A 15,686-nucleotide genomic window follows, 5' to 3' on the forward strand; every position below is an offset into this window, starting at 1 on the left:
AGCCCCTGCCTCCCACAGCCTGCATCTGACTGCTAGATGCACAAGGTATGAAATTCTGGGTTACACCAAGCAAAATTCTCTGTGGACTTTGCCTCAATGCTCCCAGTTTTAAATTCTTGGGCTTCACAGAGAGATCTTGGCCTTCTTTACTATACAACAGTTCTTTCCATATTCTTATCTGGAAGTGCTAGCCTTTCAAAGCAGTGGGGAACACAGGCAGGTTCTCAAACCTGCCACAGACAAATCTGAAAGAATGAGATGTTATACTTAAGAGCTTCATCAAAGAAGCTCCTTCCAGCCCTGCACGCTGATACCTCTCTGAGATGGCATTCTCCAGTCTCAGCCTGGTTAAAAATCAAATGAGTCCCCCCGCCAACCCCCACCCCCCCAAGGGGACTGCAGAGATAGGAGGAGGAGGAGGCACAGAGAGGACAGCAGCCACACCCAACCCTGACAGATGACAAAGCCCCCAGAGGCCGAAAAGGTGTCATTTGGAGAAGACGGGGCTCCCACCCCATGTGGGACCTGCCCGTGTCTTTGGCGGGCAGAATACGGGCACAGATGCTCGTGGGATGCCGACCGTGATCACACTCGGAAAAAATCAAGTGGTTAACCAGAGGGAAAGGATTCTGAGACCTGCCAGGATGGTGGGTTCTTTGTTTTTTTTTAGATTACGCCTAAGGTTTGTAGTTTGGACAAGCAAAGTAAACAATGATGATGACAGCAGGCAACAAAACAGAAACAAAGAACAGTTTACTTGTTTAAAAAAAAAAAGCCTTTTGTTCTAGAAGACAGTTCCACACGGACTTGGAAGCAGCCCCACCGCCTCCCCGATTGGGGCGGGCCATGTCGTGACTTCGAAGCTGGTGTGAAGAAAACAAGCTCCAGCAGAAGTGACACAGCACATGCAGGGGGGCTGCTCGCCATCTCTTTTCTCCTCAGTTTTTGGAAGAGGTGGAGAAAGGGATGGGAAGGGTTGGAACCAGCATAAAGCAACTGTATTTAGACCATGGCAAACTGAGCTACTGCTTCTTGTCTCTCCCTCCCTCCTGCTGCCTGGGCCTGGCCTGGAGCGGAAGGAGTACAGGACCCAGGGGGCCCAGCACATACCTGAAAGAAACCCGGCGGAATGGGGCCTCCCGGCATCCCATCGTTGGGGGGAATGTTGCCAAGCACAGGGCTCGGGGCGGCTGCTGCACTCTGCAGAGACAAGGAGGTGGACAGTTAGTGGCTGCACACACCATAAAACACTTGGAACTCCCACCCCTGGCTGCCCCCCACCCCATTCTCTCTGGCTGCCCAAGTCCTCCACAAACACTACCTTCCCAAAAGGGTCTCTTGCTGGGCAAGCAATGAACTCTTTGAGCCTCTGTTTTGCCATCTCTAAAATGGGAGAACAATGTCCACACTTCTCATTGGCACCACAGTGCAGGAGTAGGTGGCCAGCACAGTGTAGCTGTTGCTAATGTACGGGTGCCCTGCCTTCCCCACTCAACTGCTTTATGAAGCTCTTGCAGGGCAGTCGAGGTGCTTTAGAAATGTTTGTGCCTCCCCAAGAGGTTGCATGCTGTATAGAGAGCGGATCAATAAATATCCACAACTTAATGAATGAACAGACAGTCTTGTTGGGAAATGTCCCTGGAGAGGCCGAAGGAGGGAATTCGTTTTGGGCCCCATCAGGGTCTCGGGTGCCACAGCAGATGAGGTAGGCTGCCCAATGGAGGGACTAGAGGCACTTTTCTTCTTCAATGCTGCTATTCTGGCATTTACCTGGTACATCTGCCTCAACAAATGCCTCCCAGGGGTGAACACACGTCGTTCTCCCCAGCCTGGCCCGCTTCCAGACAATCTGCGTCCCACCTGCCGTGTGGTCAGCATGTCTGAGCCTGGGCCCACATACACAAGGCAGGGTGAGGCTGATGGGGCGAGTCATGGGCCCCCCCGCCTCGTCCCACCTGGGCTGGTCCCCTGCACACACACCCCTCCCCCACCCAGGCATTCCTCCTGCAGGACCCCCTCTCCCACCTCAACGTCACCAACCTACCCACACCCCTTGTTCCCCCTACCCTTCAGACTGAATTTGAGACTCAACAGCCTCTCAGGGGTCTGTTCTCTGGGACAAGAGTGAGCCCCCCTGGGGTCAGGAAACGGAAGGCCTCTTTCTCTCCTACAAATTCAGCAGAATTCACTTCTTCCCTTTCCTCAGCCAGGAAATAGGAACCAGAACTCCTAACTTCCAACTTTGATAGAAGGAAATGAGGTAATGTGTGAATCCTATGAACACACTACATGTAGCAAGATGAACAGATACCCCCTGGGGATCAGGACATCTGGGTTCCAGTGCTATTACCTGTACTAGCAACTGATGGGGATGGCCATGAGCAAGCCTGGTGGCCTTCCCACACCAGTTTCCTGTAAAAAGTGGGGGATCGCTGTCATCCTGCCTGCTCATTGGGGTTGTGGAGGATTATGAGACAGGATGCGCTGTGTTTTGTAAACCGGGAAAGCTTGGTAATCTGGAAGCAAGGAGGGCTCGGTATGGGCATGCACTGGGTGTCTCAGGAGACCCAGGTAAAGAGACTGGGGTGGGGATGGGCTGGCCAACCTAGCCCAACATTTTAAAATGCTTCTGCCTACTGAAATGCAACCCTCTCTATAATTAAAGAGATTCTACTAACCATCCTGCCATGCTCCTCAAACATCACGAATGAGGACAGTGAGGTCCATGGCGGGTAAGAGCCCCACTCAGGAGGGATGGAGGGAGGGGCCGCCTGCCTTGCACCCCCACCCCACCCCAGTATTATCTGGGTAATGGCCACCTGGGAGAGTATGCCAGGCTATGCATTGCTGCGCCGTATGTCTGTGGTCAATGGTTCTGTGGAAATGCAACTTTTCAGGATTTACAGCCAACAGTCATTCCTCAGAAGCAGGGGCAGAAAAGTTTGAAAGAAAAATAGGAGTGACGTAAACAGGCACCCACGTTTTCTTCAAGTTCTTTCAAAGACTGGTTTTACATATAACTCTTTAATCCTGCAGGTACTTATTTTGGTACAGGATACAGATTCTACTCTTCAGGCAGCTGCCTCAGTATGACCTTGCTCCACTCATTTGAAATCCGGAAGCAAAAAATCTCACAAAGGCTTGGATCTGTTTCTATGCTTTTAAATTCTGTCCTATGTCTCTAAGATTCCATTGTCACGACTAGAGTTTCACTATGTATTTTACTTTCTCCTCCAATTCTTCAGTGGAAGTTTTTTGGCTCATTATCACCTACCTATCCCTCCAATGTCAGATCATTTATAAAAGTCACCCTCCTACCAAAAGTTCATATATAGTACACACACACACACACACACAACTGAAGTAGAAATGACATCTTTTTCAAACAGAGGGGCCCTCCCAGAACATGGTCTTTCTCCAACCACTCACATCTCCTCACAAGTTCTGCAGTTGAGCAGGTTGGGAGGTCAACGACAATAATTAACAGGTAGGTGGGAGTAGTAGGCAATAGCCTGGGGAAAACCAAAATCCTGTCTTGCTAAAACTGACTAAATGTTTTATTCAACAAATGTGGCACTGACTTGTTTGTGGGACGAGGACGAGAAAGATGGAGTTCCTGACTGGGGAGGCCCTGGGTGATGTGTATGGGAGGAGCCACTGGGCCTGATGCTAGAAATAGGCTGGGTCCCTCCTGCCACCCCCTCTCCTGCCCTGTCTCTCCCTGAATACTGAGGCAGCCTCTGAGGTGAACAAGCACCCCTGCTTGACAGACAGAGACACAAACATCTGCGTGAGGAAAGCAGACTCAAGACAGCCCTCTCCCATTTTCCTCCTCCATCCGGATCCACTCCTCCCCAGACTTTAACCCAGGACAATACTTTGTTTTTACAGAAAGCTCTGGAAAGCCTCACCAACTTGATTCTTTAAATTAGCATTTATCATTTAGCATACAACACTTATTAGAGAACACAGCAAAGGAAAAAAAAAATTAGCCACCGTGTTTTCTTAAGGAATGTCAAGAGCACTTCCCCTTCTCGTTAAACAGCCAAAGAAAACATGAGTTTTTAATAAGTCTAATATTACATAGAAGTATCATTACTTACTCAACTTAATTAACATGCATTACATCAGTATTCGATACCTTTGGTAGTTACAAAATGGTACCTCTTTGGTATTTTTATTTTTTGGATCACTACCTCTTGAAGTGGTCTATGGCTGGCCACTTGTAGATCTACTTTTATGGTAAGATGTTCATGTCCCTTGCTATTAGTGTATTTGACTTTTTCCTTAGTGGTAAATAAGAGCTCTTTATATTTTAAGGACATAACATAAGGATATCTTAGAATTTAAAAAAAAAAAAAACCTCTTAAATGAAAATTTGTACATGGGAGCATGACTTACAAGGCTCCCTCCCTCTGAGATCTCATTTCCCTACAAAATCTGAAATGAGTCCATGGTTCTAGGAACTATGGGTTGGTGGGTGGGCCATGGTTCTTTGAATGTCAGGGCTGGGGTAACTATGTTTCTAGAAAACAGATGGTGTAGTTCTCTGACATCTGGGTGGAGGACAGATTTTTGCTACTCTCCAAGGAAAGGAAAGCCATGTTAGTAGTGATTAAGGTGGCAGGAAACTGAGGAGACAACTTTCATCATTCAAAGCCTCATCCACAGCAGCAAAAATAAGCCAAATAATTAACCTGAATTATGACAGTTACTGCTATTCTTTGATTATGAAGGCAACATGTATTTATAACGGGAAAATTTTCAGAAGGGCAGAAAAGTCTGAAGAAGCAAAAGAGTGGTCAGCAGTGTTACAGGGCAACAAAAGGGTTAAGTACTAACTGCTGCTCACAAAACCCAATCCACTGGACCCCCTCCTCCCACCCCCACACCTGACAGCAGCGGCTGTTTTACCTATCTCCGAGATGTGAGGCATACAGCAGGTGTTCAATAAATGATTACGACTTTTATTATTCAAAGACCTGCTCAAACCTGGCCATCTGGAGCCAGGCCTTTCCGGACTGCTAAGAATCGGCCTCTCCCTGCCTCTCCCTGCGGTTTCCAGCTTTGAGTTAGAGCTCCATTAAGGCACTCAGCAAAGCGTCTCATGTGAGTTTTCTCTAAAAACACAAAACCCAAACCAAAAGCCCCTGACACTCACTATAGCTGCCGGGGCTGTGGTGGGTGCCAGGGATGGAACCCTCCTGCTGGAGCAGGGTTTATAAAGAGCGTTGGATTTTGAAGCTGAAGACCTCCCTGTGGGCTCAGGTCCTGGCTAAGAGCCTCAGTTTCCCCACATGTCCAACGGCGGGGCAAGACATGACAATCTCCAGGGCCCTTCTACACTGCTCTTCTCAACCCAGTCCACACACCCAGGGGGCAAGGGACTGGAAAGAGCAGGTCCTGTGTGAACAGGAGAACAGTCCTCTCTCTCCAGAGGACTCTGAATTTTAGCGCTTCTCTGTTCACTACAGAACACTTAAGAGATCAAAGATTAAAAACCACCCAGAAATCTCTTTGTTATCAGAGCCTGCAGGTAACAGCCAATGACATCTGAGCTCCCCGTGCCCAGGCCCCCCTCACCCACATTTATCTACATAGGCACACATACGTGGACTAAAAAAAGTAGAATCAAATCAGGCATGCAGTTTGGTAACTCATGCATTTTTTAAAAGAACTAACTGAAAATTCTTTTCTAAATAGAAAACAGGCCTTGCCCTGGGTGGCGTGGCCCACTCTAGCCAGCTGCTTCCTCCATGACTCAGGGGCAACAGTCCTCTTGAAAAGCTCAAGGTGCCTCCAGACAAGTGCCTGAAGCTCCTGAAGCTGCCCCGCAGCATACTGTCTTTTTGTTCGTGGCCTGGGAGCCTTCCAAGGAGGACTGATCCCACAACCCTCTCCCTTAAGAGTAGGGTTTCTTTACGATCCCATGGTGGTTACACAACCACCAGGCCCCCAGGCTTCACTGCAGCGCCTCACCCGCGCCTCACCCTGCACACGGACTGGTTTCACACGCGCACACATGCCTATAGCGACAGGCATCCTGTGCTAGCAAATTGATGTTCAGGAGAGACCACCATGCCCGTGCTGAGCATCCCAATGTACCTCTGACAAGGCCACCCGACACCACTCAAGTACAAACACACTTGGAAGTCCCAAACATGCTGCTGGGCCCCTTCCTCGCTCTGGAGCAAGAAGTCCCCTGTGGCTGCAGGAATAGCATGGTCAGTGCAGAGGAACCAGGAGAAGCTCCCAGAAGACTCTCACCTCGTAACTCACAGTTATCTTGTGGAAAGTGACAAGTGCTCAGGCTTCCTTCTCAAAGTGTGGGTCTGGGGGATGCACCCTGTAAGGTGTTATCTTCCAACCCCACCCCAAGAACCCCAGTTATTCTCACTCACAAATTAACATAGGACAGCTCCCTCCCTCCCCCGCATCATGCCCATTTTCTCTCTTATAAAATGATCCTCGGGGTGCCTGGGTGGTGCAGTCTCTTAAGTGCCAGATTCTTGGTTTCAGCTCAAGTCATGATCTCAGGGTTGTGAGATCAAGCTCTGCGTTGGGCTCCACGCTCAGTGTGGAGTCTGCTTGGGATTCTCTCTCCTTTTCCCTCTGCCCCTCCCGCTTGTGTGCATGCACTCTTTCTCTCTTTCTCTCGAAAATAAACAAATACATCTTTAAAATAAAAACAAAAACAATCCTCTGTACACAAAGCCCCTAGAAAACTGAATCAAAACAAACACTCCAAGGGAACTGTGGGACTCCTGCCTGCTTGGCCGCCCCTCCAGACTTACAAGGCTGCAAAATGGAACTTTGTTCTGCAATCCCCTCCCTCTTTGCCCCACCCCAATACTCAGGCCTAGGCGTGTAGCAGCACAGAGCCCACATGCAAAACCACCAAGTACAGCCTTCCTCAACTGAAACTCCACACAGGTCATGTGGCCAAGCACCCAGGACACCACAGGGTGTGTGGCATGTGGCCGGGTACATGCAGCTCAGCAACACAGGTCACTCAGAGGAGTGAAGGCACCTCTGTGCTGCCTACATGAGAAGGGCAAGTGAGAAATGATGGTCTTTGTGGGACGCTTGTGTCTAGGGGAAAGAGGGATGCTTGCAACGGTATCATCAAGACAGAGGCTTCAGCAATCTGTGCAAAATATCGGGGTGACCTGGATCCCTCTGGGCCCAGTTTCCTAGAGGGAATGTTAATCTTAGCAGGAGAGATGAGCCGGAGATGTAGACAAGGGAGTGGAGAGAATGTCATCATCCAAACAGAAAAGTCCAAGATAGAGAGAAGTGAGGTCAAAATAGGGAGAGAGACAGAAGAAGCCTCTTGATTTTATGCACAGACCATAGAAGAGAATCTGTTCTGGAGAACGGGGGCTCTAATTCTGCAGCTTGGAGAAAACACAGAGCTGTTGCTATGTGAAGAGACAGAACCAGCTGGCATTAAAAATAGGTTTAGATGACACACAGGAGTGAGTGACACAGGATCCCTGCCCCAAATAGCCAGGGGGCAGTCATGTGGAAGGAGGAGCGGACGTGCAAGATCTCTTGGTGCCAAGGGATGGCTCTGGGTCCAGAGGTAGATGCTCAGAGCTACAAAAAGCTTTTCCACATCTGAGCATCAGAGTGAATTGCCTCAGGAAGTGATGGCCTATGTTAACTTGGGGTGGCTCACAGCTGGGACACAGCAAGAGCATGCTACAGATCGGAACATGAGGGCTTGATCTCTGTTCTCCAACTGACACCCATGCTGGCTGTCTCAGCCTCAGTTTCCCCTCTGTTAGAGGGGAGAGCCACATTACCCTACCACTGTCTGGTGTTTCCCCCTGGGAATTATTATGATAGAAGAGCTCTAGAGTGAGGGTCCCTGGACAAGGGCTCCCACTTGGGCTGCAAACTACCTACTGTGTGACCTGGTCAAGACTTCTTGCTTCCAGCCTCTGCTCAGCTCCAGACAAGGTGCCTGAGGTGCTGTGGTTTTGCTGAAACAGTGGGCATCACACTGAGATCTCAGTTGAGTGACCAGGAAACAGTGGCACACACTGAGATCTCAGTTGAGTGACTAGGCAAAAGAGACCCTGACCTGCCATAGCCAGGCCATCAGGCCCACGTGAGAGCTGTCCTGACACCAGAGCTTCTTCCCACGTCTCCTGGGTGAGGGGGATCAATTCAGGGACATGGAGAAAGGATGCGGAAAGAAGCAACCGCCTTCCATCCTGACCCCAGAGATTAGGACAGAGAAGAAAATGACTGACTGACTCAACAGCCCCACAAAGAGGTCATTTCTGTTTAGCAGTAAGGAAACAGGCACAGAGAAGCACATCACAAGTGGCTCTGACTTTAGTCTCCCTGTCCCTCCACACCCCCACCCCAATCTTGGGTCCAGAAACCCCAAAACAGTCTCCCTGCCACCCTTGTAGTTCCCCAGGAGGGTTCTGTATGCTTTTTGACACTTATGACAAGAAACAGCAGATCATTACAAACATGAGGCAAGCACAAAGCAGTCTCTGCATCTGAGATCATCTACACGTTTTGCTCTTCTTCCTAAGTAGACTAACCTAACCCTGCTCCTTCCAGCAAATAGCTGAGTTGGCCTTCAGGAAGGGGTGTGGTGGTGGTGGTGGTGGTGGTGGTGGTGGTGGTGGTGGTGTGTGTGTGTGTGTGTAGGAATGCATGAACCCATTGAAAAGTCTTCTGGATCTAATTGGCAAATTACCCTAGGAAGAGAAGGAAAAACAAGGTAGGTGGGAGCTTAAAAAGGTTACAAGGGCTTTACATGCGTCGGACGCGCTCGGCAGACACTCGCTCTGGGGCTGCTAGGATGCGCCATGCCTGCCAGGGCGGCAGATGACAGTGCATGGCTCTGCCCTCGAGGTCCAGAGGAGGATGAAATGAGCCGCGGTGACAGAGCAGAGGGGTGTGGGCAGGTGCTCCAGGCGGGCGCGGTGAGGCGGGGATTAGTGGGATCAGGGAGGCTTTACGGAAGAGGTGGCACTCAAGCCCAGGCCTTAGAGGATGGCAGGACTCGAAGATGCGGGTGGTGATACAGAGGTGAGAGATTACCGCTGTCATCTCAACCCTCCCCGGGAGCCAGGCCCGACAGCCTCTCTTTCAGAGCATAGATGCTGCCAAGCCTCCACCTCGCCAGAGCTCCGGCCCAGCCCAATATCGGGGGTTGGGGGGGGGCGCCTGGGGCTTACTCACTTCCCTCCTTAAAGGGGGGCTGTTCTGCAGGAAAGCAGTCAGCCACCCACCCCCCACTGCTGCCTGAACTCATCCAGCTACTCTGGCCACAGCTTATCCAGTTCCCCCCAGCATTCCTGACAACCCAGTAGGGACTCCACATGAGGACATCAAGGGATCTGTCCAGGGTCACAGAGCTCGGATGGGCAGAACTGGAAGTCAAGCCCAGGTGTGCTAAAATCAGAGCCCAGTTCTCAGACACATCACCGCTTCTCTGGTCTCAGTTTCAAGGCTGATGCTCCAAGATGGCTTCAAGATGTTCTCTGACCAGGGAACAGAGGTCAGGGTTTAAGGCCCAGCCCTTCCATTCTCCAGGAGCCCTTCACAGGCATCTCTAAAGGGGGGAGCCCTCTATCTTCTTTGGGGCGTGGGGAACTTGAAATAGGACTCTCAGGCAACAGGTCCAGGCAGAGACAGGTGATCAGCAAACAGAAGCCCCTGAACCAGCGACACAGCACCAGGCAGACATCAAACATGCTTAGTTCCTAGGATTCCATGAACATGAAGCAGGCCAGGGAAGGAAAGGGGGTCAGGGCTATCCACAGACATCTTCTGCTCAACAGAGGCCGTGCTTCTGAGGAGTGGCCTCTCTCTACCCCATGTTAGAGAAATAGGATTTCATTGTTAAAAGTGAAAACAAAGGCACTCCAGTCAGGATATTCCCAGAATGAAGAACTGGCTTCTTTCCCTGTGCTGAGAAGGCCAGGGCCACCATGCCACGGGGCCTTGCCCATCCATCCCAGGGAGCACCCAACTTCTGGGAATTGGATCAAAGGGTACCGTTTGTGTAAGAGGTGGAGTCCCACATAATTAATACCTGGTTATATCATGGATGCTGGCCAGGGCACCCTCCTCCATGTGCAAACACCTCTCTGGCTGGGCTGCACAGCACAGGGCGCGGGTTCTAGGCAGGTACACGCAAAACGGGGGAGATTAAGGGCTAGAGGTGCCCCCACAAATGAACAGTACAGAGTGGATCAGCCGCACACTATTTGTACAACACTGATTCTCTTCTTAAAGAGAGATGAGCTTCATGGCCTGGGTTTACACCATTAGCAACACACACACACACACACACACACACACACAGTCTTAAAGGAGCTACTTACAACCGCAAACATGTCATAGTAGGCCAGTGACAGCTCCTTAACAAGAACACTGGCAGTTGCCTCTGCAAGGCAGAAAATTCCCTGGCGTGGACCCACACACACGCTCAGTTCCAATGACAACTTAATCCTGCCAGGACTGAGGTGTGCAGAGAACAAAAAAAATTGCCTGCTTCTAGAAACTTTTAACTTTAGAAGAAATCATTAAAGGCATGACCCTCAGCACATTTTTCAAAAACAGACCACGCTTTGCTTGGCTGGCGCCAAATTTAACGGGGACAGTCACTTGCCCTCGGCTCATCCTCTGCTGCAACAGGACAAATGTACAGTCTGAAAAGTTCACTGGGGTCCCCTGTTATCAAGGCCAGAAAGGCAGACACTTGGCCAGAGAAGCCAGTGAGTGGCCCACCACAGTGGTTTGCATGACCGGTGTACAGGCTCAGAGCTGAGCAGATGCCGCCTCCGCCTTGAAAGCACGCGTTAATTGCACTAATTTAGCTAACAGTCTCTGTTTCGTCCCCCACCCCAGTCAACCAGCATCCTTTGGTACTGCTGGAGAGATGCAAGCTGTTGGCTTTAGTGTTATTTTGTCAGCCATTAAACGATTCATCGGAGTCATTAATTGATTTATTACTGCTGCCTGCTCAGAGGGTTTAGCAAATAGAGAATGATGTAGGTCACAATGCAAAAGGAAATTGGACCAAACGACACCATGAGAAGCTGGGCACTTAGTGAGCCACTGTCCACTCGGGAAGCCCTCCATGCCCAGCTGTCAGATGGGGGGACAGCAGAGCTGGCTCTCCTGTCTGAAATCCGGGTGCCAGACTGCCTCCCGCTCAGGCCCTGGTGCTGCCAAAGACGTAGACGGCAGAGAACCTTATCCAGAGGCCACTGGCAGCTGGCTCCGAGGCACCTGCCAGGCATGATCACCAGCAACTGGGTACAAGGGGGAGAGAAGCCTTCACTGGCCCCCACCCAGGCCCGTGTGTCCACCCTCTGGGGCACTGCGGAGGCCAGGGAGTGGTCCCAAGCCAAGGCTCTGCTCCTCTGGAGGTAACAGGCTCCTGCCACTCTCTCCCTGTCCCTGCACTGCCCTCAGGAGTGCCGGGACAGCAACAGCTGACAATAACAGGTGCCTCCTAACGCCTGGCCCTTCAGGACTTCTCTCTGACCCTGGCCACAGTCCTGGGTGGTGGCAGTGAAGAGAACAAGCAGTTACACAGCAGGCCAGGGCACAGCCATCCTGAGTATCGGACCCAGGTCCTCCTGACTTCAAAGTACACATCCCCTTCCCTCTACCCTTTAGCTGACACCACAGGGCACTACGGCTCAGCCTCAACAAGGACTCCAGCCAAAACTAATTGGGGGAACAAGACCAGAGCAGCCCCCTTCTTCTCAGAGGCCCCAGTGCCTCATTTATAAAGAGACAGAGTCAAGGTGAGTGAGGCCTGAGGCTCTGCAAGAGAGAAAGACTGTGGGACTCAGTTCCTCCTATGCCCCTGAGGCACTGGCCCAAGAGATGCTGGTGGCTTGGCTCTGCTGCCAACACAGATCATAGACTCCAGGGGCCACTTTCTGGTGTGCATGTTCCTCTTGCTGGGGCAAGCCCTCCCATGGTTTCCCCTGTTGCCCTACCTGCCCTTCAAGCCACAGCCCAAATCCAACAGGTCCGGGAAACCTTCCCAGAATCCAGCCAGGCACCCAGTAGTTCACGGAGGAGGTCTGCTGCACTAGATTAGACTAGAGAGAAGTAACTCTCATCCTGCCCTGCTCCCAATTCCTCGGGTTGTGAACAAACACAAGAGAGTGTTGTTGAGATGAAGGAACTAGAATGTTCATTTTACAGAAATGTTAACATTCCCAATAGGAAGATTATAGGGTCACAGATTCTGTGTGTTAGGGTGATGGGTGCAGGGTGCTATACACATATCTCCCTCTCTAAAGCAGGAAAGGTAAATCCTCTGGTACCTTGTGTGCCCAAGGAACCAAACACAGCCAGTCTAGTTGACTCAGGTTCTATAATTACAGGAATCAACCCCTCAAAAACACATCACACTCCCACCCTGCTCAGTGGCACTGTGGAACAGAGCCCACCCTAGCAAGCTTTCAGAGTGAATCACCTCGGAGGGTGATCATTTAGTTTGATTCAAAAGTGATGCAGAAGGGCTGAAGAGCCAGGTCAGGTATACACCAAGAGCTGGTCTGCTTTGGTCCTTGATATAGCCCCAACCCACAGAGCTAAGTCAGTCTGCAGCCTGCTATGGACCCGTGGAGGATTTGAGGGCAGGGTAGGAGTTGGGGAGGGCCTCTTCAGAGCTCCCACAGAGAGGTCCACAGATATTTGCTGGGTGTCTATCGGGTGTGTAAGACAGGGCTTTCTTGCTAGCATTGCCCCAGAACGGGTCCAGAGCATCCCAGAACACATATCCTTTTGGGATCCTAGCTAGAAACCTGCTAATGAGGTGGGGCCAGGAGCCCAGCTTGGAAGCACTAGAGATGACCTAGCCAGTCAAAGGCTTCTAGGGGACAGAGGAGTTTATCTACTGAGAATTCTGACCCAAACATGGCTTCTAAAATTGACCCAGAATTTCCCACAGAGGTGGCAGGCCTTCTACTCCATATATGGCATTGAAACTACAAAAGAAAGTCTTTATAGAGAAGCTCATCAGGGTTCAACAAGTGAGATACTTAAAGTCTCATAGAGAAAGAATCACCTATTATCATGTACACATATTTAGGACTCCAGCTCACGAAGGCCTTTCTTTTGTCTGTATTTACTTGATGCGTACACCCAAGTGTCCTCTGCACAGGTTGGTCCTTCTCCCTGGACCACCCCTCCACACTCTCTCCCAGGGTGATGCCTCTTCGTCCTTTATGTGTTCTTCATCACAGCACTTGTCACATCTAACTGTTAATTCCTTATTAAATTCACCAGCTGTCTTCCCAGGGACAGGGGCAAGAATGATGTACACAGCACAGACGAGGTGCAGGCTCAGTAAGTATTTTTTTGGATGAATAAAGTCCTTGCAGAAATCCTGCTTTTCAAGAATATCCACTACATCTACAAAGTCAAATTCTAAGACTAGTTAGCTCAGTCACTCACTAACTTACCATGTGGCTACATCCATACAATTACTCCCTTCCCTCTAAACAACACATACATACACCCACACCCACACAAAATACCCAGTCCTGTCTTAGAATACACTGTTTCCGTTGTCTGCAAAAGTCAAGCTTTGGGGATTCAGAAAAACCTGGGTGCTACTTGGCCCTTTGTGGCAAATGACTTGGGCAGGTCACTTCTAGACTCACTGGTCAGGTCAGTAAAATGGGATCATCTTTATACCTCTCCTCCCAAGACAGCTATAAATTAGCTAAAGCTAACATCTGGGCAAAGCATTGATAGTTGTGAGGCCATGACAGGAAGCTAAACTCCCACTTTGGAAGGAACTCGAGACTAAGCCCAGTGGACTTGGTGCAGTAAGCGGATTTGAATTATGAGCTGCTGAGATCTGGCTGCTTCTCTCAGCCCTCTTGGCCACGCCTCTCTTCCATCTCTAAACCAAAGCCTAGTGATATTCCCAGATAGATTGGATGTCCTGGTTTTCTATCTCCCTGAAGATAGAGGTCTGCTCCACTGACCAAGGAGCCTCTTTTTCCAGAGACTCCTTAATGAAGCTGAGAGAACCTGCCTACCACCTATGGGGCTTGGGGACACAAAGGTGGGAGGGGCCCCTCCTGGGCATGGTGGGAAGCTGAGGAGGGCGGCAAGGCAGAGGTTCCACTCTGAGATGCCTTTCTCCTTGTTCCACAAAATGCACCCCGCAGACAGGAATGTCTGCCATTCAGAGTCCTCTGCCAATCGGAGGACTGCCCTTCACAGCTGGACCCTCCAAGCCACAGGTTTCTAAGAGACATGGTTCCTGCAATCAGAGATGAGCCACAGAGCCAGCCCTGAGCTCACTCAGGAAGAATGTGTCCTCTTCCTCCTCGATTCAATCCCTCACTTCATATGGAATTGAGAACCTGAGAAAGGCAGAGAAAAGAGGTAGAACAGAGACCAGGCTCTGGGAGCCCACAGGGCCCTCTGGTTGCACCTCTCTTCTGCCCTCTCCCGCTGCTTACCATGCCCTGGGAATGGCTCTAGCCTCTCACCAACCAGGCCTCAGGTCCTCCACTGCCCCAGGACACTGTGCTACTTTTGCATTCTCTCCCAGACAAGCTCCCTATTACCTTCCATTTATCTACCTATAGAACTCTCAGTCATTCATCAACAGCCAGCTCAAATCTCCCTGCCTCCCAGCCCAGGGCAAAGTCCCTGAGAAGGTTCGTGAGCTAGAACTCAGTATCAGAAGATACCAACTTCCACCTGCAAGTGTCTCAAGATCATCCAATAGAACATTCACTGCCAATGAACTCCTTCCTACCCAAGGGCTGCTGTAGTAAAGGGCAGAGCACAGTGGAATGAGGGCCTCCAGGTCCCCAGCTAATTCGAAGAGGCAGGCAATTCACCCCGACTCAAGATGTTCCCTCAATGCAAGACAACACCTCTACTGGGGTTGGCATGAGACTTAAAGCAAACAAGGAGATGATAAAGGGCTGTGATCTCATGTCATCCCTTCCCTTCCCCCTCCTCCAACCTCCCTCTTCTCTTGTGCCTTGATCTTCAGTCATGGGGAACACTCTCTGGTTCCTAACCTGTGCCCAGACCATCATTCCCTAATGCCATTTCAACTCTCCATCTGACCCTTGGGCCACCCTGGGCAGGATAATTTTTTCATTTTCCAAGCCCAAGTGAAACTCTACCAGTGACTCTTCCAGTATTTTCTATGGTGGCCTTACTGGAAGGACAAAAGCTCCCTGCAGGATTGTTGGTTCCAAAGAACAAAATCCAAATATTTACTATGCCTAATAATCAATAACCATCGAATGACTGGAGACTATGAAAGAGCTTTTTGGACAAAGCTAGGCCTGGCTCTTCTGGGAAATTCCTTCCTTATTTTCCACCTTTAGAAAGATGTAACTTTAAAGAACTGAACAGACTTTCATAAACTCAAATGTGAAAAGGGACAAAAAGGGGCCATACCTTCCAGTGTTTCTATGTTTTTCTCCTCAAGCAATCATTGCAGAAGAGAAACATGGAGACCCTGGGAAAGGCTTGAATTTGAATCTTGTTTCTGCCGTAGCTTGAAACTTGTGAGTCACAGAGACATGGTAGGACTATCCATGATGGATGACCAAGTGCCCCCCTCTACTGCAAACGCGTCTAAAGCAGTCTGTTTTTCCTCTGTTTTGTCTAATTCCATTTGAGGCCATGGCCTGGGTCTTTTC

The 15,686-nt window shown here is 50.2% G+C and overlaps 1 protein-coding gene across 5 annotated transcripts in view; it reads right to left on the reverse strand.

The window, feature by feature from the left end:
* Positions 1–15,686, reverse strand: part of SSBP3 (single stranded DNA binding protein 3) — a 165,251-nt gene that overhangs the window by 46,819 nt on the left and 102,746 nt on the right. For all 5 annotated transcript variants that reach the window (XM_055305972.1, XM_055305976.1, XM_055305973.1 and 2 more), the window contains one exon: positions 1,111–1,200. In XM_055305972.1, the coding sequence (XP_055161947.1) occupies positions 1,111–1,200 (90 nt within the window). The remainder of the gene's footprint in view (positions 1–1,110; positions 1,201–15,686) is intronic.

The sequence above is a fragment of the Nyctereutes procyonoides genome, unplaced genomic scaffold (genome assembly GCF_905146905.1).
Source record: "Nyctereutes procyonoides isolate TBG_1078 unplaced genomic scaffold, NYPRO_anot_genome, whole genome shotgun sequence".
Lineage (NCBI taxonomy): Eukaryota > Metazoa > Chordata > Mammalia > Carnivora > Canidae > Nyctereutes > Nyctereutes procyonoides.